Raw genomic sequence first — 22,798 nt, forward strand, 5'->3', positions numbered from 1 at the left:
CTTCTCATGTCGTATATATTGTTGTTCCCTTTTACTATTGGTATCCTTGCAAACTGTCGTGAAAAGTGCAAACTGAAAAGTTTCAACAGCATGTCTCTTTTTTAGCTTTTTTTTTTCCCTGAAATACGGTGAAGAAAACTGAATGCAGTACTTCAGGTAAGGTTTGATCAAGTCTCTGTACAACTGAAACATCACTTCATCCCTTTTGTATTCCATCTCTCAAGTTGAAGGCCATTCTATTACCATTTTTGTACCTTGCCTTTTGCTCTTCCACAATTCCTAATCTTTTACTATAGAGAAAATATTCTGATTTGTCTTTCTTGGGTTTTGCTTTGGAATGTTGAACACTAGGAACTGCGTTGCGAGTCCAACCCCATTTCTCTTGGTACTCTTGAGTTGAAGATGAAGGCATTTTCAGCTCTCTGTTTGAGCTGGATTCAATAGTATGTCCCAGAAGTGAACAGGTCATATTGTAACTGACTTAGCTGGTAATCATGTAGCAGATGCAACAAGTTGCTGAATGGATGTTACTAAAGAAAGGCATTTTCCTAGTGGTAGCCTCTGGTGGTCCTTCTGGCACATTCCTACCCCATTCTCTCCACTCTTCTGCCATATCTCTTCTTTTTGGTTATTATTTCATGTAAACTTTGTTTACTTGTACCTGTTTTCTTCATTTTAGTAATGCTGCAAATGTTTCACAATAGCCTCACATTGTTTCAATAAGGACCTGTTGGCCCTGTCTCTAGTGATTATCTGAAGCACTCATGTTATTGTTATTGAAGTAGTAATTAATCTATATAATTAAAAGAGGAAATCCTTTAACCTCTACGTTGGTCCTCCTGATTGGCTGTGAGTAACTCATTTTTGTTTGCTTTAAGATTGCTTTATGAACATATGAACAAGGAGCAGGAGTAGGCCATTTGGCCCCTCGAGCCTCCTCCACCATTTAATAAGATCATGGCTGATAGTAACCTCAAATCTGCATCCCGCCTATCCCAATAAACTATCACCCCCTTGTTTAACCAAGAACCTATCCACCTCTGCCTTAAAAATATTTCTCACTTTACTTCTCACTGCCTATCTGTTTTAGCAAGTCACCAGTCTGAGAAATTCAGGTGTACTCATTGCCCCTCTGCTGCTGGCAAATCACCACAAAGTGAAAGTTGATCAAGTCTGCGATTTGAACTTGTTTGGTGCACCTGATGTGATTTCTGCAAAGGGGAAGTTTCCAATCTCAGCTCAATCAATGGGGAAAACAGAGTGGAGGCTACATTCTTGCAGGGTGTATCAGCTGACGTGCATTTCAACCTGATCATTTGAGCAAGCAAACCATGTCTATGGCAGTAACCAATGGAAAGATTCGTAGAAATGCAAAGGACTTGTGGGATGATTCAATCATTTAATTATTTTCAATATGATTTATCTTTTAAAACAAGAAATCGAGGGCTTTCCTTAAATAAGCAAAGGTTCCATAAAACACATTATCCATTTCTTTGTCATCCTCCTTTCCATTCCTGATTATAGGATGCAAGGATGAAAATTACTCTTGATTTCTGATCCAGCAGGTGTTGCCTCAGTTATTGCTGGAGCCTGTGTAAATTATAGTGGGAGGAATTTAACTTTTGTTCTATAGCACCAGCAATAAAATACTAATTGTCAAGTCACAAGTTTAAAGATTGTTTGGCTCTAATTTATTCCCATCATTCACAATCCTCACTGTATGAAGAGGAACTGCTGATGTACAGCAATTTATGTAGTTCCTGGGAGATTGTAAGCCTAAGTGTCAACTTTGACTTAATGGTAGCTTTCTGCCTTTTGTGATTGTGTCTCCAAGAACATGGTTGCTTCCCACTAATTGAGTGGTCTGTTAACACACTTTTTTGAATCTCCTTTATTTTATTAAAATCTGTCACAGAGTTTATTCTCTTTCCTTTCTCCTGTGAAGGTGTTCACTCACACTCAGCTTTGGTTCCACAAGCATTGGGCCCTTCAAGTATTTTAAATGGATTGGTGTTTAGGCGTGTAATCTCAACCCTTGTGAATTGAGGTATTAACTTGATGGGTTTGGTTAGAGCCATTTCCCCTCGCAAGCTGGTCGATTCCAGAGGTCATAGATTTAAAAGAAAAAGACTCGCATTTATATAACACCTTTTCACAACCGCCAGATGTCTCAAAGTGCTTTACAGCAGTGAATTGCTTTTGAAGCTTAGTCATTGTTATAATGTAGGAAGCCCAGCAGCTAGTTTGCACAAAGCTATCTCCCGAAAACAAGTGATGATGACCTGATGATCTGTTTCTATGATGTTGATTGAGAAATGAATATTAGCCAGGACACAGCAGTTCAAGAAGGCAGCTCACCACTATCTTCTCAAGGGCAATTAGGGATGGGCAATAAATGCTGTTCTAGCCAGCGATGCCCACTTCCCATGAATGAATTTATTAAAAAAAAACCGTTACAGTCCATGTGGTGTAGGTGCACCCACAGTGCTGTTAAGGAGGGAGTTCCAGGACTTTGACCCAGCAACAGTGAAGGAATGGCGATATATTTTCAAGTCAGGATGATGAGTGGCTTGGAGGGGAACTTCCAGGTGGTGGTGTTCCCATGTGTCTGCTGCCCTTGTCTTTCTGGATGGTAGCGTCCATGGGTTTGGAAGATGCTGTCTGAGGTGCCTTGGCAAGTTCCTGCAGTGCATCTTGTAGATGGAGCACACTGCTGCCACCACGTGTTGGGGGTGGAGGGAGTGATTTTGCAGCTGGGATGCCAGTCAAGCGGACTGCTTTGTCCTGGATGATATCGAGCTTCTTGAGTGTTGTTGGAGCTGCACTCATCCAAGCAAGTGGAGAGTATTCCATCCCACTCCTGACTTGTGCCTTGCAAATGGTGGACAAGCTTTGGGGAGAAGTGAGTTATTTGCTGCAGGATTCCTAGCCTCTGACCTGCTCTTGTAACCACAGTATTTAGATGGCTAGTTCAGTTCAATTTCTGGTCAATGGTAACCTCCCAGGAAGTTAATAGTGGGGGATTCAGTGATGGTAATGCCATTGAATGTCAAGGGGAGTTGGTTAGATTCTCTTTTGTTGGAAGTGATCATTGCCTGGCACTTGTGTGACGTGAATATTACTTGCCACTTGTCAGCCCAAGCCTAGATATTGTCCAGGTCTTGCTGCATTTGGAAGTGGACTGTTTTAGTACCCGAGGAGTCGCGAATGGTGCTGAACATCGTGCAATCATCAGCGAACATCCCCACTTCTGACCTTATGATTGATGAAGCAGCTAAAAATGGTTGGGCTGAGGACACTACCCGGAGGAACTCCTGCAGTGATGTCTTGAAACTGAGATGATTGACCTCATCAATTTTGTGTTAGGTATGACTCCAGGAGAGTTTTCCTCCTGATTCCCATTGACTCCAGTTTTGTTAGGGCTCCTTGATGCCACACTCGGTCAAATGCTGCCTTGATGTCACTTTCAACTCACCTCTGGAGTTCAGCTCTGTTGTCCATGTTTGAACCAAGGCTGTAATGAGGTCAGAAGCTGAGTGGCCCTGGCGGAACCAAACTGGGTGTCAGTGAGCAGGTTATTGCTAAGTTAGTGCCACTTGATAGCACTGATGATCCCTTCCATCACTTAACTGATGATCGAAAGTAGACTGATGGGGCGGTAATTGGCTGGGTTGGATTTGCCCTGCTTTTTGTGTACAGGACATGCCTGGGCAATTTTCCATAAAGCTGGGTAGATGCCAGTGTTGTAGCTGAACTGGAACAGCTTGGTTAGGGGGCACAGCAAGTTCTGGAGCACAAGCCTTCAGTACTATTGCCAGAATATTGTCAGGGCCCATAGCCTTTGCAGTATCCAGTGTTTTCAGTTTCTTGATATCTCGTGAAATGAATTAATTTGGCTGAAGACTGGCATCTGTGATGCTGGGGACCTCTGGTGGAGGCCGAGATGGATCATGCACTTGGCACTTCTGGCTGAAGACTGTTTCGAATGCTTCAGCCTTATCTTTTGCACTGATGAGCTGGGCTCTTCCATCATTGAGGATGGGGATATTTGTGGAGCCTCCTCCTCCAGTGAGTTGCTTAATTGTCCTCCACCATTTACGCGTGGATGTGGCAGGGCTGCAGAGCTTAGGTCTGATTCATTGGTTTTGAAATCACTTAGCTCTGTCTATCACTTGCTGCTTATGCTGTTTGGCAGACTAGTAGTCCTGTGTTGTAGCTTCACCAGGTTGACACCTCATGTTTAGGTATGCCCAGTGCTGCTCCTGGCATTCCCTCCTGCACTCTTCATGGACTTTCATTCAAGATGGCAGCTCACCACCACCACCACCTCAAGGCCAGTTAGGGATGGGCAATAAATGTTGGCCTAACCAACAATGACCATATCCCATGAATGAAAAAAAAAATGGCCCCCTTCTGTGCTTAAAAATTCTATTAAATTTAACTTGAAGTGACAGAATGTACAGCACAGCTGTAGAAATGCAAGTCATTGTTTTTCTGGAGGATGTTTCTAGATCCATGTATTTTTTTCAGATGGGGTATTTTTTTTTCTTGGATAAAATTCCCCCCCACCCCTTTTATAAGTGTATTTTATTGGCCTGACCCTTTGTGGCCTGGAGGTCATGTGTATAGCCTGCACCCGGGCTACCATCAGAACCCTGATCCGGTTCTGTTTGTCAAATTTGAGATTGGGAAGGAGTAGTGTAAGTCTTAAAAAGATAGTGCCTGTGTCCAGGACAGAATACTGAAAGTGGAACCCTCAAACTGGATTTTTGTTGTTTGTCTTTAGGCCCTTCAAAGTGAAGAGGCAGGTGTGTTTAACTGTCAGGTTATTGGCCCTGGGTTGGAGGATATTGTATCATTTGCTGTGGAGGGATTTGTGATCCCTTTCAACAGGTTTCAGATTGAACTTCTTTCTTGGTTCTGTGGATCTGGGTTGCCCCCCAATACATTCTTGCACCATATAAAGGAGACTATTTCTGAATCTTGAGGTTTGTAAATCAGCAATTATAATCCAAGGCTTATTTTTGTGAGGAAATTGGCCACAAAATGGATGATTAAATGAGATAAAGAACAAACACTGCTTTAGATCATATTTTTCAAACTGGAGCATGTGGTTAAAATAAATCAGATCCAAGCATAAAATTTATTGGCAAAACAGCTGTTCTTCAGAATTTAGCTTCTTAGATTTTTCCATTGTTTTGTCTGGTATCTATTCAAATGAACTATAATTAGCAGACGATCAGATTTCATTCAGTGTTCAAACAAGGCAGTGGGGAGTGGCACTGACAATCCATGTAATTATAATGCAAGTGTAAATTGAAGTAGTGACTGACTCCTATCTGCCTGGAGTAATCAGATATATGCTTAAAGTGTGCTGATGATTGCCACTCGATGCTAGAAATACAATGTGCAATTTTCTTTCTCTTATCTCCTTAATCTTTGATCAGGTCTTTATTGGTACTCTAGTGATTCGTGCTTCTAACTGTAGGTATTTAAAAATATTATTAAGGACAAGGACTGCAGTCATATCACTATCACATTTCAAACATTGCATTTCCTGTATCGCACAACAACTACTTATTTTTATAATGCCTTTAAAGTAATAAAGCTTTCTAAGGTGCTTCACAGGAGCATCTTAAAACAAAATGACACTGTGCCATATAAGGAGATGTTAGATCAAATGACCAAAAACTTGGTCAAAGAGGTAGGTTTTGAGGAGCACCTTAAAGGACAAAAGTAAGGGAGAGAAGTACAGGGAGAGCAGTCCAGAGCTTGGGGCTGAGACAACCGAAAGCACAGTTCTCGAGTGCAAAATTAGATGAGTACAGAGATCTTGGAGACTTGAAAGGCTGGCAGAGATTACAGAGATAGGGAGGGGGTGAGGCCTTGGAGCAATTTGAAAACAAGCCTGGGAATTTTAAAATTAAAACTTTGCTTAACTTTAATGTCATATATGTTTATCTGTTTTGTTCAGTTTTTAAAAAGGTAGTGTTCAATGCTAATTCTCTTAACCATGAGCAAGGGAAGAAATGCTATCAATAAAAAAAAATCGGAACCAAAACTCAAGTTGCGTAAAAGTACTAGTTAAGCTGGGCAGGAGATTGATGGGAGTCAGATTGTCTGGAGGGTTTGAAACATGAAAGGGATCGAGGTGTTAAGTTTGAGGTACAAGTAGCTTGGTTAAATCTAACGTTTGCATTTTTAGATAAGTTGAGAGCTTGTTTGAATATCAAAGGGGAATCAGATGAGGAGAAACATGTTTGCGTTTTGAAGAGTTCCATAGGTAAATAGTAGTGGGGATGTTATGTTTTATTGACGTGAAAGCAAAGTCAAGATTTTATAAAGATTTTGTATTTGGAAGTATTTGAGTTTGAGGTGTGAGAACAATGGAACCGGAGATAAAAGGGGAATAAAGGTATTTTGGAGTTACTGTGGAGAGCCTAGCTGGAGAACTAGCTGAGCTGGGACCTGTTACCTCTGGGCTGGGAGAGGATGCCATTTGAACCAGCCATCCAGTCAAGCCAGAAAAGTCTTGGGCTGCAACAAGCGGTTTTATTCTGAAGTGGATTCCACCGCAGAGTGGAAAAGGGTAAATGTCATGTGGTATGACTTTATTGAAGCTACAGCAGTTTGCCTTGTGTGATATTACTGGATTTTTCTTATAGTTAACATCTATAAGGGAGTGTTGCCTGGAGGTGTTGTGGGTCTGACCAAGTAGTGTCTTTTATTCTTGTTAATAAAACTTCTACTTTTAACTTTTAAAATCCCAGAAGTGTTACTGGACCTCTTACTGCTGAGATCGGTTTGTCGTCTTCTCGTTTTCAGAATACAAAAGAAAGAGTATGGCCCATAAGCCAAGTTTCCCCCTGGGATTTGGTTTGCCCAGCGATTAACACCGGCTGTGGTCAGAACAAGGGCCGTGGCTCTCTTTGGTTGCTTTGGAAAAGGTATGGGCATCATGTGTGTAGCTGAGGAGTTCAATTTCCTGAGCCACCTTGGTGCACCATTTGCCTCCAAATTATGAGTTCCTCTTTGAACTTCTTTGTTTGCTGGGGAGCTTTATTCTCTGAAGTTTGCGTCTTGTTGCCAGATTTGGAATAATGTTGCTTGCCAGTCGATGAGTTTGCATATTTCTTTATCACTATCAAGCCAGTCCTCATGTCTTTTATTGATGTCTCTGAGGATTTCTCGGCATATTTGGGTGTTGATGAATTTCCATGATTGCCAGTCATCTTGGATGCTTGGTAGCATGATCATCCATCCCTGTAGTTTCTGATCGATTTTGTTCTTGAAATTCCTTGAGATTGATTATGTTTGATGGGCCAGAAACCTTCAACTTTCGCTGTACCTGTGTGGCTTTCAGTTTATTTTGGGGGCTTTTGATGATCTGCCCAGCATTCATAGACCAGAACCAAACCATGTATAAACCGTGCACACCTTTTCGCTCCCTGGCTGTGACTGTCACATAATCTGTTAGGTGCCAGTTCTTCAGTCTTGGATGTTGCCAGGATATCTTAAATGATTTTTTGACAGAAAAGGGTGTTAGTGACCATAAGACCATGTTCAGCTCACATGATAAGGAGGCATACACCATTGAACTTTCCAACTCTGTGCTTCCTGTGATGTTTGGTCCAAAGGTGTGGTTTTCCCCCACTATGCCATTGAAATCAGTGAGAAGTGTGATCTCTGACTGTGATGGGACAGTTTCTTTCACTTCATCCCAAGTTAGGTGGATAAGCACTGATAAGGGTGGCAAATTGTTTGCCTTTGAGTTTAAGGTTGAATGTCTTAAGATGCCTCTTCTTTCATATGGCTTTAGGAGCAGAATCTGTCGTTACAGTTTTAATGCCCGATTCCCTAACCACTCCAGTGCCCTGCTGGAGGGCAAGGGTAACTCCAAGACGTCACCCTCAAACTTGAGTCGGGGGAAAGATGTTATTATGCGCTCCGTGATATGGTCAGCCTTTCTGCAGTCACAGCCAGTGGGTCTGTGAGTTGTCACTTGTACATCAGGTGGTCACATCAGCCATGCCAGCCCGTATTTTATTGAGGGTTGTCCACATGCTCCAGGGAAGATTGAAGCCTATTTGTTGAGATGTTGGGTTGGAGACCGTGTTTATTTGGGGTGGGTGGAGGTGGGGGTGTTTCCTGCCAAGCTTTCCTCCAGGTTTCCTCAATGTTATGGAGTTAGGGATGTTCGATTTGTGTTCACAGAGGGTTTTGTAGAGCCATGTGGTGACCTGGGGGCCTCGAAGGTCTCTTTGGCTAGGGAGGTCCAAGTTATTGCCGATATGAGTTATTTCTCTGCTTGTTGCTGCATCCTGTCGAATAGGGAGAGGGGCGATGCTAAAGAGGACCACTGGGATTGATCTGAGTTCCAGAGATTATCCTCATCACAGAGTGAAGTTGTGTGTCAGTGGGTCTGCTGTGACAGCTTGAAGCCCATATGGTTCCACAATATTCTGCTATACCTCCAGTCTTCTTGACAGCTGAAGTACAAAGAATAGTGGTTTTTGCACCCCAACTTGTTACGGCGAGTTTGCAAATCATGTTCGCTTGTTTCTTGGTCTTTTCCGCCGTCTTTTGGAGCTGCTGATGGTAGGGAGCAGTCAGGGGACTGCAAGGTAGGGTGGGAGTCTGGTCATGTCACACTTCTTCTCCACAGAAAGTGACATTTCGGGTGTTATGTGCCTCGCGATTTTCAAGATGCAATGTCGAGGTGATGGACTTGGCTGGGTTTGGGTTGCAGTCTCCCCTCATAGAAATATTCAGCCATTTTTGACAGGTCAGAGTTTAGCATGGCTTCCATATCCCGAAAAGAATTTGCCTGAGGTTGTCAAGGCAATCTCGGTGTAAATACATTTTCGTGATGTGGTGAGCATGTCGCTTATGTAAATGTTAATAAGTGTCAGGGCCAGGGCACTGCCCTGTGGGAGACTGTTGTTGAGTGTTCTTGGAGTGCTGATTGTGTCTCGTAGGTAGACCTTCATCTTTATGTTGCTCCGGAATCTTTACAGTGCAGAAGGAGGCCATTCGGCCTATTGAGTCTGTACTGGCTCTGAAAAGACATTCTATCTAGTCCCACTCCCCTGCCTTATCCTTGCACATTCTTTCTTTTCAGATAGCAATCCAATTCCCTTTTCAATACCTCAATCAAACCTGCCTCCACCACCCTCTTAGGAAGTTCATTGCAGATTCTAACCACCCTCTTCATTTTCTTCATATCACTTTTATTCTTTTTGCCAATGATTTTGAATTTGTGCCCTCTAGTTCTTGATGCTCTCTTGAGTCGGAACAGTTTCTCACTATTTACCCTGTCCATACCCCTCAGGACCTTGAATACCTCTATCGCGTTTCCTCTTGGTTTTCTTTTCTCCGAGTAAAACAGTCCCAACCTCTCCAGTCTATCCACATAGCTACAGTTCTTTATCCTTGGAATCGTTCTTTTGAATCTCCTCTGTACTCTCTCCAATGCCTTCACACCTTTCCTCAAATATGGCACCCAGAACTGAACGCAGTACTCCAGATGAGGTCAAACTAGTGTCTTACACAAGTTCAACATGACCTCCTTACTCTCGTACTCAATGCCCCTATTAATAAAGTCTAAGATAATATATGCTTTATTAACTGCTGTCAACATGCCCTACCATTTTCAATGACTTGTCTACATATACACCGAGGACCCTCTGTTCCTGCATTTCCTTCAGAGTTTCCCCCTCTATTTTTTAAATTGTCTCTCCATATTCTTCCAGCCAAAATCAATCCCCTCACATTTCTCTGCACTGAACTTCATCGGTCACATATCTGCTCCATCCACCAACATGTCCCTGTTCTTTTGAAGTTCAAGACAATCCTCATCATAATTGACAACATTTCCAATCTTTGAATCATCTGCAAATTTTGAAATCATGCCCCTGAGCACCACAGTCTATGTTATTAATATATATCAGGAAGATCAAGAGTCTCAACACCGATCCCTGGGGAACTGCACAACAAACCTTCCTCCAATCTGAGAAGCCATTTAACACTGCTCTCTCTTTCCTGTCACTCAACCAGTTTCTTATCCAAGTACCTACTTTCCCTTTTATTCCATGAGCTAGAATTTTGCTCATTAGTTTGTTGTGTGGCACTGTATCATTGAAAATCCATATAGACCACATCAACAGCATTGCCCTTATCAACCTTTTCTGTTACCTCCTCAAAAAACTCCAAGCTAGTTAAGAATGATTTTCCCTTAATAAATCACAGAATTGTTACAGTATAGAAGGATGCCACTTGGCCCATCATGTGGCACTGTCTATGAGCTTTTTAACTTGCTGCCAATCTCCTGCCTTTTTTTGTTGAGTATCTTGTACTTGTCTAAGTGACTGTTAATTTTGTTCCAATCTAAAGCTTCCACAAGTTTCCCTACCACTGAAATCAGACTGACTGGTCTGTAGTTGCTGGCTTTATCCTCACCTTTTTGAATATTCTCAATTCTCCAGTCATCTGGCACCACCCCTGTGTCTAAGGAAGATTGGAAGATTATCACGTGCCTCTGCAATTCCCACTCTCACTTCCCTCAGTACTCTTAGATGCATCTCATCCAATCCTGGTATCTTATCAATTTTAAGTAAAGATGACCTTTCTAACGCCACCTCCTTCTCAATTGTATATTCTTTTAGTGTACCAGTTGCCTCCCCTCTCATCTTGGCCTGGGTAGTGTTCTTCTTCCTTTGTAAAGAGAGATGCAAAGTACTTGCTTAATACCTCTGCCAGTTCTCCCTTTTTTATCCCTAAATCAGCCCTACTCTTTTTTTTTAAACCACCCTTTTACATACGAACATACAAATTAGGAGCAGGAGGACTGGGTCTGCGGCAGGTGGTGAGGGAACAAACAAGAGGGAAAAACATACTTGACCTCATCCTCACCTGCCACAGATGCATCTGTCCATGACGTGAGGCTCTTTGGACAAGAAAGAGAGATCAGAATATTTTCCAAATGGTGAGATTCTAGGACCTGAGGAAGAGCAGGGACATTAATAGGTGAACGTACGGGAATCACTAGAATGGCCTTTATATCATTAGAATGGCCTTTATATCATTAGAATGGCCTTTATATCACGAGGTGGAATATAAAGTGGAGGAACTGGTGTCAGGTGTTGGAAATCTGAATTAAAAACAGAAAATGTGGAAATACTCGAGTCAGGCAGCAGATGCGGAGAGAGAGTTGGAGTTAACATTTCAGGCCTGTGATCCTTCTTCAGAACCCGATTCTCCACAGATGCTGCCTGAGCTGCTGAGTGTTTACAGCATTTTCCATGAATCCTTTTCACCATGGACCAGGCACAAGTCAGGAGTGTGGTGGAATACACTCCTGGATGAGTGCAGCTCCTACAACATTCAAGAAGCTGGACACTGTCCAGGACAAAGCAGCCCACTTGATTGGCACCACATCCACCACCTTAACCATTCACTCACTCCACCACCGACACACAGTGGCAGTGGTGTGTACCATCTACAAAACAAACTGCAGAAACTCACCAAGACTCCTTCAGTAGCACCTTCCTAACCCACGACCTCTACCATCTAGAAGGACAAGGGCAACAGACACATGGGAACAGCACCACCTGCAAGTTCCCCTCCAAGTCACTCACCATCCTGACTTGGAAATATATCGCTGTTCCTTCACTGTCACTGGGTCAAAATCCTGGAACTTCCTAACAGCACTGTGGGTGGACCTACACCACATGGACTGCAGCGGTTCAAGAAGGCAGCTCACCCACCGGCTCCTCGAGGGCAGTTAGGGATGGATGATAAACATTGGCATAGCCTGAGACACCCACATCCCATGAAAGAATAAAAAAAGAAACATATTCTGAAGTTATATTACAGCTGGAAAGAGCTGCGTTTAGACTCAAACTGAAGTAACTACGTTAAAGTTTGGCCACTGCACCTCGGGGAGGATGAATTGGCCTTGATGGAGATACAATGCAGCTTGAACATAATGACACTGGGGCTTCAGGGGATTAAATTATGAGGACTAGGCTTATGTTCTCTATAGAAAGTAAGTGATGCTCAGCCAGAGGTTCTTAAGGCCTTTAACCAATTTGGTAGTTTTTGCCACTTTTCCTGAGATAAGAATTAAGATCACTATAGCTGTAGAGGAGTGATGTCAAGAAACACTTTTTCAGCCCATGAGACCCCCCCCCCCCCCAAACCCGCTGCTCTTCCCCCACCCGGTCGCTTGTACACCTCCCCCCCCCCAGGTCTCGCAAGTAGAATTTAGGGAGCTAGGAAGCAGATTAAAAAACAGGACCTCAAAGGTAGTAATCTCTGGATTATTTCTGGTGCCACGTGCTAGTGAGTATGAGGTTAGTCCGGATGAATGCGTGGCTGGAGAGATGGTGCAGGAGGGAGGGTTTTAGATTTCTGGGACATTGGGACCGTTTCTGAGGACAGTGGAACATGTACAAGGCAGACAGGTTGCACTTCAATCGGAATGGGACCAATATCGTTGCCGGGTGGTTTGCTAGTACTGTTGGGGAGGGTTTAAACTAACTTGGCAGGGGGATGGGATCCTGAGAGGAGGCTCAGCAGGGGGAGATGCACAGCCAAAATTAGAAGAGAGAGCAATTGAGTCTGGAAGGCATAGAAACTGTAGGCCAGTTAAGGCACAAGGGAGTTTGGCAAGGTTGGATGGTATTTATTTTAATACAAGAAGTCTGATGAATAAGGCAGATGAATTGAGGGCACAAACTAACACATGGGAGTATGATGTCATTGCTGTCGCTGAGACATGGTTGAGAAGTGGGCAGGATTGGCAGCTCAATATTCCAGGATATAGGGCCTTCAGGCGAGACAGGGAAGGAGGTAAAAGAGGAGAGGGTATCGCAATATTGATCAAGGCATCAATTACAGCAGTAATGAGGGAATGACATCTTAAAAGGCTCCTCAAATGAAGGCATATGAGTAGAACTTAAAAACAAGAAATGAGCAATCACATTGCTGGGAGTGTACTGTAGACCCCCAAACAGTCAGACAGAAATAGAGCAGATATGTAGGCAAATTTCAGAGAAGTGTAAAAATAATAGAGTAGTAATAGTGGGGGATTTCAACTTCCCCAACATTAACTGGGTTAGTCATAGTGTGATAGGTTTAGAGGGAGCAGAATTCGTAAAATGCATCCAGGAGAGCTTTTTAAGCCAGTACGTAGAAGGCCTTACAAGAAAGGGGGCGGTCCTGGACTTAATTTTAGGGAATGAAGCTCGGCCAGTGATAGAGGTATCAGCGGGGGAGCCTTTTGCAGATAGTGATCATAACTCCGTTAGATTCAAGGTTGTTATGGAAAAGGACAAGGATGGGCCAGAAATCAGAGTTCTAAATTGGGGAAAGGCTGATTTTAATAAGATCAGATATGATTTGGCCAGAGTGGACTGGGAGCTGCTACTTTTAGGTAAATCTGCGTCAGAGCATTGGGACTCATTCAGGAAGGAAATAGGGAGAGTACAGGGCCAACATATTCCAGTAAAGACACAGGGTGGGACTAACAAATCCAGGGAATCCTGGATGTTGAGGGATATACAGGATTGGATAAAGAGAAAAAGGGAAGCTTATGGCAGATACCGAGGGCTCAAAACAGAGGAAGCCCTAGAGGAGTATAGAATATGTAGGGGGGAACTTAAAAAGGAAATTAGGAGAGCAAAAAGGGGGCATGAAGAAACATTGGCAGGTAAAATAAAAGAAAATCCAAAGTTATTTCACAAGTACGTTACGAGTAAGAGGATAATTAGGGAAAGAGGAGGACCCATTAAGGACCACAATGGTAATTAGTGTGTGAAGCCGGAAGACGTAGGTAGGTTTCTAAATGAATCCTTTGTGTTGGTGAGAGGTTCACAAGTGAGAAGGACGACATGGGTATGGAGATCAGGCAGAAGGGCTGTGATATAATTAAAGAAATTAGCACGGAAAAGGAGGAGTTTCTAAGTGGTCTGGCAGGCTTAAAAGTAGATATATCTCCAGGCCCGGATGAAATGTATCTTAGGCTGTTGAGTGAGGCAAGGGAGGAGATAGCAGGGGCACAGGCAATAATTTTCACTACCTCTCTGGCCACAGGAGAGGTGCCAGAGGACTGGAGGACAACTAATGTGGTACCGCTATTCAAAAAAAAAGAGATTGGATAGACTGGGGTTATTTTCCTTGGATCAGAGGAGATTGAGGGGGGACAAAAAAGGGAGGAAGGGATAAACCAGGGAACTACAGACCGGTCAGTCTAACCTCAGTGGTAGGGAAACTATTGGAAGCAATTGAGGGACCGAATTAATCTACACTTGGAGAGGCAGGGATTAATCAAGAACAGTCAGCATGGTTTTGTTGAGGGGGGTGGGTCATGTCTGACCACTTCTTCGAATGAATTTTTCGAAGCGGTGTGTAAATGAGGGCAATGCATTTGACGTATTCTGCTTGGACTTCAGCAAGACTTTTGATAAGGTCCCACATGGGAGACTGATAATGAAGGTAAGAGCCCATGGGATCTAAGGCAATTTGGCAAATTGGATCCAGAATTGACTGAGTGGCAGGAAGCAGAGGATGATGGTCGAGGGGTATTTTTGTGACTGGATGCCTGTGTCCAGTGGGGATCCACAAGGATCGGTATTGGGCCCTTTGCTGTTTGTGGTATATATAAACAATTTAGACTTGAATGTAGGAGGGTTGATCAGTAAGTTCGCGGATGACACGAAAATTGGTGGGGTGGTAAATAGTGAGGAGGATCGCCTTAGATTACAGGAGGGCATAGGCGGGCTGATCAGTGGCAAATGGAATTTAATCCAGTTAAGTGTGAGGTGGTGCACTTGGACAGGACAAACAAGGCACGGCAACACACGATGAACGATAGGACCCTGTGAAGTACTGAGGATCAGCAGGGCCTTGGTGTGCATGTCCAACGGTTCCTTAAGGTAATGGGGCAGGTAGATAAGGTGGTTAAGAAGGCATATGGGATACTTGCCTTTATTAGCCATGGCATATAATATAAGAACAGGGAGGTTATGTTGGAACTGTATGAAACGCTGGTTAGGCCACAGCTAGAGTATTGTGTGCAGTTCTGGAATCGGGATTATAGGAAGGATGTGATTGCACTAGAGAGAGTGCAGAGGAGATTTACCTGGATGTTGTCTGGGTTGGAGAGTTTTAGCTATGAGGAGAGATTGGATAGACTAGGGTTATTTTCCTTAGATCAGAGGAGTTTGAGGGGGGACATGATTGAGGTGTATAAAATTATGAGGGGCATAGATACGGTAGACAGGAAGGAACTTTTCCCCTTGGTGGAGGAATCAATAACCAGGATTTAAGGTAAGGGGCAGGAGGTTTAGAGGGGATGTGAGGAAGAATTTTTTCACCCAGAGGGTGGTGGGAATCTGGAACTCACTGCCTGAAAGGGTGGTAGAGGCAGAAACCCTCATAACATTTAAGGAGTATTTGGATGTGCATTTGCAATGCCATGGCATACAAGGTTATGGGCCTAGTGCTGGAAAATGGGATTAGAATAGTTAGGTACTTGTTTGACCGGCGCAGACCTTTTCTGTGCTGTAGACCTCTCGGACTCTATGGAGAATTTATAGGTTACTTCAGTCTCCTTTATTGGCTCAGTGGGTTAGAGAGGAATTTCTCCAAATCTTTTCCTAAATTGACCCCTCTTTGTTTCTTGCCTCACCCAGGAGGCTGTGTAGTTAGAGGGTGGGTTACTGTCTGCATGGTTTTGTGTTCCTTGTTGGGGTGGGCTTCCTGGACCAAATGGTCCCTCCCATCCTTTTTTAAAGTCCTTTATCTCCTTACTGGTACATGTAGGCTGGCAAATAATTTTCAGCATGGGACGATACTGGTATTCCATAGGCTTGGATGTTTACCATGGAATTTGCAGATGTATTGTGAAATGAGCCAGACATTGCAGACATTCCATTTCCAGGGATTATTCTGTCCTGTGTCCAAGTTGCTGGGAGTAAGTTTCAAAGCAGCAGTTAATTTTAGGCGATAGGATGTAGTTTGAGATGAATTGGTTTATAACATTAACAGACGAAAGTTGAAGTTGAAGAAGGGTCATACGGACTCGAAAGGTCAACTCTGTCTTTCTCTCCACAGATGCTGTCAGACATGCTGAGTTTTATCAGCATTTTTTGTTTTTTTTTCCTTTCATATTCCCAGCATCTGCAGTATTTTTGCATTTATATTACTGAAGTTTAACTTTATGTTCACTGATTTTTAATTTTACTAGTCCTGTTTGCAAGCTTGGGTTACTTCTTTTTGATGTGACTAATGTAGGTGAAAAGATAATAGCGAACAACTGAAAGTATGCAAGTCTGGTACACGTGGTGCTTCCGTTTGCTTATCCTCCCTGCAGACTCTACCCTCACCCACACAGGCAGCGAGGCCCTCATTCATACTTGTTGGCTAAGGACAAAGGCTGCAGCTTTCCCAGCACTGCACCTAGTATACCCTTTTCCTGCCTGACTCAGTCACACCCTCCTGTCTACTGCATGCAAAATCCTTGAATGTGTTGTTGCTTCCCAAATCCATGCCCATCGTTCTTGCAGCCCTATGTTGGAACCTTCCCAATCAGGTTTCCACCCCTGCCATATCAGAAATGTACCCTATGTGACTTGCCCTCCACGCCTTTCTCGACCTGTCTTCATAAAACATGCTGGATTCCACCTGTACGTTGATGAAATCCCGCTCTAGCTTAACCACCATGCTCTCGATCCTGCCACTACCTGTGTTGTCAGGTTGCCTATCCAACATCCTGTACTGGATGAGCAGAAGCTTCTTATTAAATATTGGGAATACTAAAACCATTCTTTTGCTCCCAAGCCATTGATTCCATTCCTCTCCTTAGATCCTGGCAATTTGATAGTGTTGCGACTAGGCTAATACCTGGAAAGGGCTGGATGTCTTATGAGGAAAGGTTGGACAGACAAGGCGTCCATCGGTGGAGTTTAGAAGAGTAAGGAGTGACTTTATTGAAACACAAGACCCTGAGGAGTCTTGACAGGGTGGATGTGGAGAGGATGTTTTTTCTTGTGGGAGAATCTAGAACCGGGGTCACTGTTTAAAAATAAGACAGATGAGGAAAAATGTTCCCTCTGTGGGTCGTGAGTCTTTGGAACTCCTCTGCAAAAGGCAGTAGAAACAGTCTTTCAATATTTTTAAGGCCGGGTTAGATAGATTTTTGATAAGCAAGGTGGTGAAAGGTTATTCGGGGTAGGCAGGAATGTGGAGTTGAGGTTACAATCAGATCGACAATGATCTTATTGAATGGCAGACAAGGCTCAAAGGGCCTACTCCTCGTTAATATGTTCAAATAATATGTTTAAATAATATTTAAAATTTTCATTGTTGTTTTCAAATCATCCCGTGCTCTCTCCCCTCCCTATCTCTGCAATCTCCTCTAACTCAACAACCTTTCGAGATATCTGAACTCATCTAAATCCAGCCACTTGACTTCTGACCTTCCTTCCCATCACCATGGGTGGTTGTGCCTTCAGCTGTCTGGACCCTAAACTCTGGAATCCTATCGATAAGTCTCTGTCTCCTTTTAAAGACTTTTCTTGAAACCTATCTCTTTGACCAAAGTTTTGGACGCACATTCTACTTCCTCCTCCTTTTGGTTCGGCATCAATTGTTCTTGTTTGATTTATACTCCTTTTAGGTACCATGGGACATTTTACTGTGTTAAAGGTGCTATGTAACTTGTTGTTTGAACTTGCAACCTTCTGACCCGAGGCAAGAATGTAACCAACTGAGCCAAGCTGATACATATAAGATTGATTTGACTGTTTTCTAGAACCTTGTCTAAGCAACATTAATTTTCTGGCTTGCTACAGGGGCAAGCTGCACTATGTCTTTGAATCCTCCCACCAGCAATGATGCGTGCCTGAGCATCGTGCACAGTCTTATGTGCCATCGGCAAGGTGGGGAGAATGAGACCTTTGCTAAACGTGCCATTGAGAGTTTAGTGAAGAAGCTCAAAGAAAAGAAAGATGAGTTGGACTCGCTGATTACTGCCATTACAACCAATGGAGCACACCCCAGCAAATGCGTAACAATTCAGCGGACCCTAGATGGGCGACTGCAAGTGAGTACAAATCTCAACTGTGCATTTTATAGTGATGCTGTTCACTTAAAATACTTGTGTGTCTCACAACGTTACTTTTCAAATTGTGGTAGATTTACAACAGCTATCCTGAGCCAGCAATATAGGAACCCTTAGCAGCTCTTAAGTGAATGGTATTAGTTGAGGAATGTTGATGGTGAACACAGGTGGGATGTCCTGCTCCTCAGTCACCCCTGACACCCCCTTTTCTTCCCAAGGCACCTTTCCATGGAAGCGCAAGAGATGCAACAATTCCACTTTTACCTTCTCCATCCTCACTACCTGAAGCTGTAAACATTCCCTCCAATTGAAAGAGCAGTTTACTTGTACACCTTTCAATATGATAGACTGTATTCACTGCTGCCGACACGGCTTCCTCTATGTTGGGGAGACCAAACACAGTCCGGGTGACTACTTTGGGGAACACCTCCGTTCTGTGCTTAACTGTGGCCCAGAGATTCCAGTCACCTGTCATTCAAATTCTGCACTTTGCTCCCACATTGGCCTTTCTGTCCTCAGCCACCTGAGGTGTTCCAATGAAGGTCAATGTAGGCTCAAGGAACAACATATACCTTTTGATTGGGCACCTTTACCACCTTCTGGACTCAACATTAAGTTCAACTATTTTAGATTGTAATCTCTGCCCCACAAAATCACAGATTCTTTACAGTGCAGAAGACGGCCACTTGGCCCATTGGCTCTCTGAAAGAGCGTTCTGCCTACTGCCCTGCCACATCCCCGTAACCTTGCACTTTCTTTCTTTTCAGATAACAATCCAATTCCCTTTTGAATACCTCGATCAAATCTGCCTCCACCACCCTCTCAGGAAGTTCATTCCAGATTCCAACAACCCTCTGGGTGGAAAAACTCTTCCTCACATCACTTCTACTCCTTCTGCCAATTATTTTGAATCTGTGCCTTCTTGTTCTTGATGCTCTCTTGAGTGGGAACAGTGTCTCACTATTTACCCTGTCCATATACCTCAGGATCTTGAATACCTCTATCAGATCTCCTCTCAGCCTTTTGCCCAAGGAAAACAGTCTTAACCTGTCCAATCTATTCTCATAGCTACAGTTCTTCATCCCTGGAATCATTCTTGTGAATCTCCTCTGTACTCTCTCCAATGCCCTCACATCCTTCCTCAAGTATGGCATCCAGAACAGAACGCATTCATCCAGATGAGGCCAAACCAGTATCTTATTCAAGTTCAACATGACCTCCTTACTCTTGTACTCTATGCCCTATTAATAAAGCCTAAGATACAATATGCTTTATTAATTGATCTCTCAATTCCCTGCCATCTTCAATGACTTGTGTAATATACACCAAGATTCCTTTGTTCCTGAACCTCCTTTAGAGCTTGCCTCTTTATTTTATACTGTCTCACCATATTTTTCCTGCTAAAATGAATCACCTCCCACTGCTCTGCATTGAACTTCATTTGCCATTTGTCTGCTCAATCCACCATCATGTCCATGTCCTTTTGAAGTTCAAGACTATCCCCATCACAGTTGACAACGTTTTCAATGTTTGTATTATCTGCAGATTTTGAAATCATGCTCCTGAACACCATAGTCTAGATTATTAGCATATATCAGGAAGAGCAAGGGTCCCAACACTGACCCCTAGGGAACTCCACTACAAACCTTCCCCCAATCTGAAAAACCTCCAATAACCACTGCCCTGTTTCCTGTCACTCAGCCAATTTCTTATCCAAGTCCCTACTTTCCCTTTACTCCATGAGCTAGAATTTTGCTCACCAGTCTGTTGTGTGGCACTGTATCATTTGGCTTTTGAAAATCCATATACACCACATCAACAATATTTCCTTTATCAACCACCTCTGTTACCTCCTCAAAAAACTCCAAGTTAATTAAGCATGATTTTCCCGCAATGAATCCATGCTGGCTTTCCTTAATTATCCCACACTTGTCTAAGTGATTGGTGATTTTGTTCCAAACTATAGTTTCCGGAAACTCCCCCCCCACTGAAGTCAGACTGACTGGTCTGTAGTTGCTGGCTTTATCCTCACCTTTTTGAACAAGGGTGTAACATTCTCAATTCTCCAGCTCCCTGGCACCTTCCATATGTCTAAGGAAGACTGGAAGATTATCAGTAGCACCTCTGCAATTTCTAATCTCACTTCCCTCAGTACCCTTGGAGGCAACTCATCCAATCTAGGTACCTTATCTATTTTAAGTAAAAATAGCCTTTCTAACATCATCTCCTGCTCAATTGTGAATTCTTCTAGTGTACCAGCTACCACCTCTCTCTCACCTTGGCCTGCGTAGCAACTTCTTTCACCACCCTTTTGCTATTTGTATGCTTATAGAAGACCTTGGGATTCCCTTTTATTTTAGCTGCCAGTCTCCTTTCCTGCTCTCTCCTTGCTTTTCTTATTAGTTTTTTCACTTCCCCTCAGGTCCTTCTATATTCAGCCTGATTCTCCATTGTATTTTCTACCTGATATCTGACATCCCTGCACGTCTTCCTTTTCACCTTCCCCTCTATTTCTCTCGTCATCCAGGGTGCTCTGGATTTAGTTGTCCTACCTTTATGCTTCAAGGGAATATACCCTGACATTGCCTGTAATACTTCTTCTTTGAAGGCGGCCCAATGTTCAGCCACTGCCTTTTCTGCCAACATTTGATTCCAACTCACTCAACTCCAATGTATTCTCATCCAATCAAAGTTGGCTTCCCCCCAATTAATTATCCCTGCTCTGGATTGTTCCTTGCCCTTTTCCATGATCAACCTAAACCTTATGATACAGTGGTCACTGTCCCCTAAATGCTGACCCACTGATATTTGTTCTGCTTGTTCCCCAGGACCAGGTCCAACGAGAGGGCAGGCACTGTGAGATCTAAAAATTATCTTGAACACATTCCATGAACTCTCACCCCTCTTTCCCCTTTGCACTATTCTTATTTCAGTCTATATTTGGATAATTGAAGTCCCCCATTGTAATTATTCTATAATTCTTGCACCTCTGTAATTTCTTTGCCAGTTTGTTTCTCTACATCCCTTCCACTAGTTGGTCGTCTATGTACTACAAATGTTATTGCACCTTTTTCATTCCTTGCCTCTTGCCAGAGAGGTTCTGTCCTTGACCCCTCTAGAACATCCTCTCTCTCCAGCACCGTAATGCCATCTTTAAGCAATACTACTGCTCCTCGACACCCCCCCCCCCCTTTTTTTGCCTTTCTTGTCTCTCCTAAACACCTTGTACCCAGGAATATTAAAAGCCTAGTCCTGCCAATGAGCCAGATGTCTGTTATAGCAATAATATCACAATACCATTTATCACCCGGTGCCTGTCGTTCAGCAACCTTATCAACCCTATTGTGTTTTATTTTTCCCCCACAGGTTTGGATTTTTTCTGTCTTCTTTCACTTTGTTTCATTTATGTTTGAATATCAGCTGTACATGATACTGTCATTCACGCCACCTCTAGACAGCATTTGTTTCTTTACTTGCCGCATTAACACCCCTTTTTACCTTACACTGTGAGCTCCTTTGTCATATAATCTTCCTGCCCCCCATCCTATCCTTCCCTTAGGTTTTGACTGAGTCAAAAGATCTATTATAGTTCTAACTTTTCCTACTTCTGATGAAAGGTCACAGACCTGAAACATTAATTTTGTTTTGCTCTGCACAGATCTGCCAGTCCTGCTGAATATTTCCAGCATTTTCCTTTTATTTCAAATCTCCAGCGTTCTTAATATTTTGCTTTTGTAAAATGTCCAGCTTTGCACACCTCCCCACTATCATCCTACCTTTAATGGAATGCAACGCCCTCCCCATTTTACTGAATAATTATGCTTTCAAGTTGTGGTCTGGGATTTGAATCCTTAATTTTATGACAGAGGAACATCTAGGGTGACGATGTCCAGTATGATATTCCCATTATACTTGTGTTCATCATTATCTACTTTCGAGTACACAATGCTGCTGAATTGTTGTAGTAAGGCATCTTTCTGAAAGGGAACTAACACACAGTAAGTAAATCTGGATTAAATCATTCTGTTACCAACATGTAACTAGACTAAACACTGAACAAATCCAGAACCAAAAAGATATGCATTCTAGGGTTCATTAATATATCTAAAAATTAATTTGAGGTGAAGCTGCATTATTTACTCAATGATTTGACTCCAGCCAATCCTCCATGTTGTCGCAATTAGTGGGGTGGGGAGAGGGGGTTTGTGAGGGATGTGGAGACCAGGGATTGGGAGAAATTGGACTGAAGGATCACCAAGCGAAATTGGATCAGGGTGTCAGGTAGAATGTTTAGGGAAGAAAATAAAGAGTGAGGAGTTTCACTTTATTGAATGACATTGAAAGGTGTGGATAAGTAGAGATACCTCGGGATTAAAATGCATAATTCCCTGGTAGTAAAAATGGTCATAGATCAAGCCATAATAAAATCTAACAGCGTTTTGGTTTTATAAATGGGGACATAAGAGAGTAAAGGGGTAATAAGTTTTTTCAAAATACTGTTTAACCCACGTTTGGTGTTCTGTGTAGTTTTGGAATCCCGTTCTAGACAAAAGATTAAAGCCGTAGTTGACCGTGAAATTATTGCTCTAAGGAGAGGTGTGACACTGGGACTGTTTCTGCTTGAACAGGAAAGGCAAGAGGGGATTTATTACAGGTTATTAAAATAAAGTTTTG

General features: G+C 43.0%; 1 protein-coding gene across 2 annotated transcripts in view; it reads left to right on the forward strand.

The window, feature by feature from the left end:
- Positions 1-17,860: 17,860 nt before the first annotated feature.
- The window catches only part of smad10a (SMAD family member 10a), a 114,888-nt gene continuing 109,950 nt past the window's right edge, over positions 17,861-22,798 (forward strand). For both annotated transcript variants that reach the window (XM_041179689.1, XM_041179690.1), the window contains exon 1: positions 17,861-18,106. In XM_041179689.1, the coding sequence (XP_041035623.1) occupies positions 17,870-18,106 (237 nt within the window). In that variant the 5' untranslated portion in view covers positions 17,861-17,869. The remainder of the gene's footprint in view (positions 18,107-22,798) is intronic.

This window comes from Carcharodon carcharias, chromosome 36 (assembly GCF_017639515.1).
Source record: "Carcharodon carcharias isolate sCarCar2 chromosome 36, sCarCar2.pri, whole genome shotgun sequence".
Lineage (NCBI taxonomy): Eukaryota > Metazoa > Chordata > Chondrichthyes > Lamniformes > Lamnidae > Carcharodon > Carcharodon carcharias.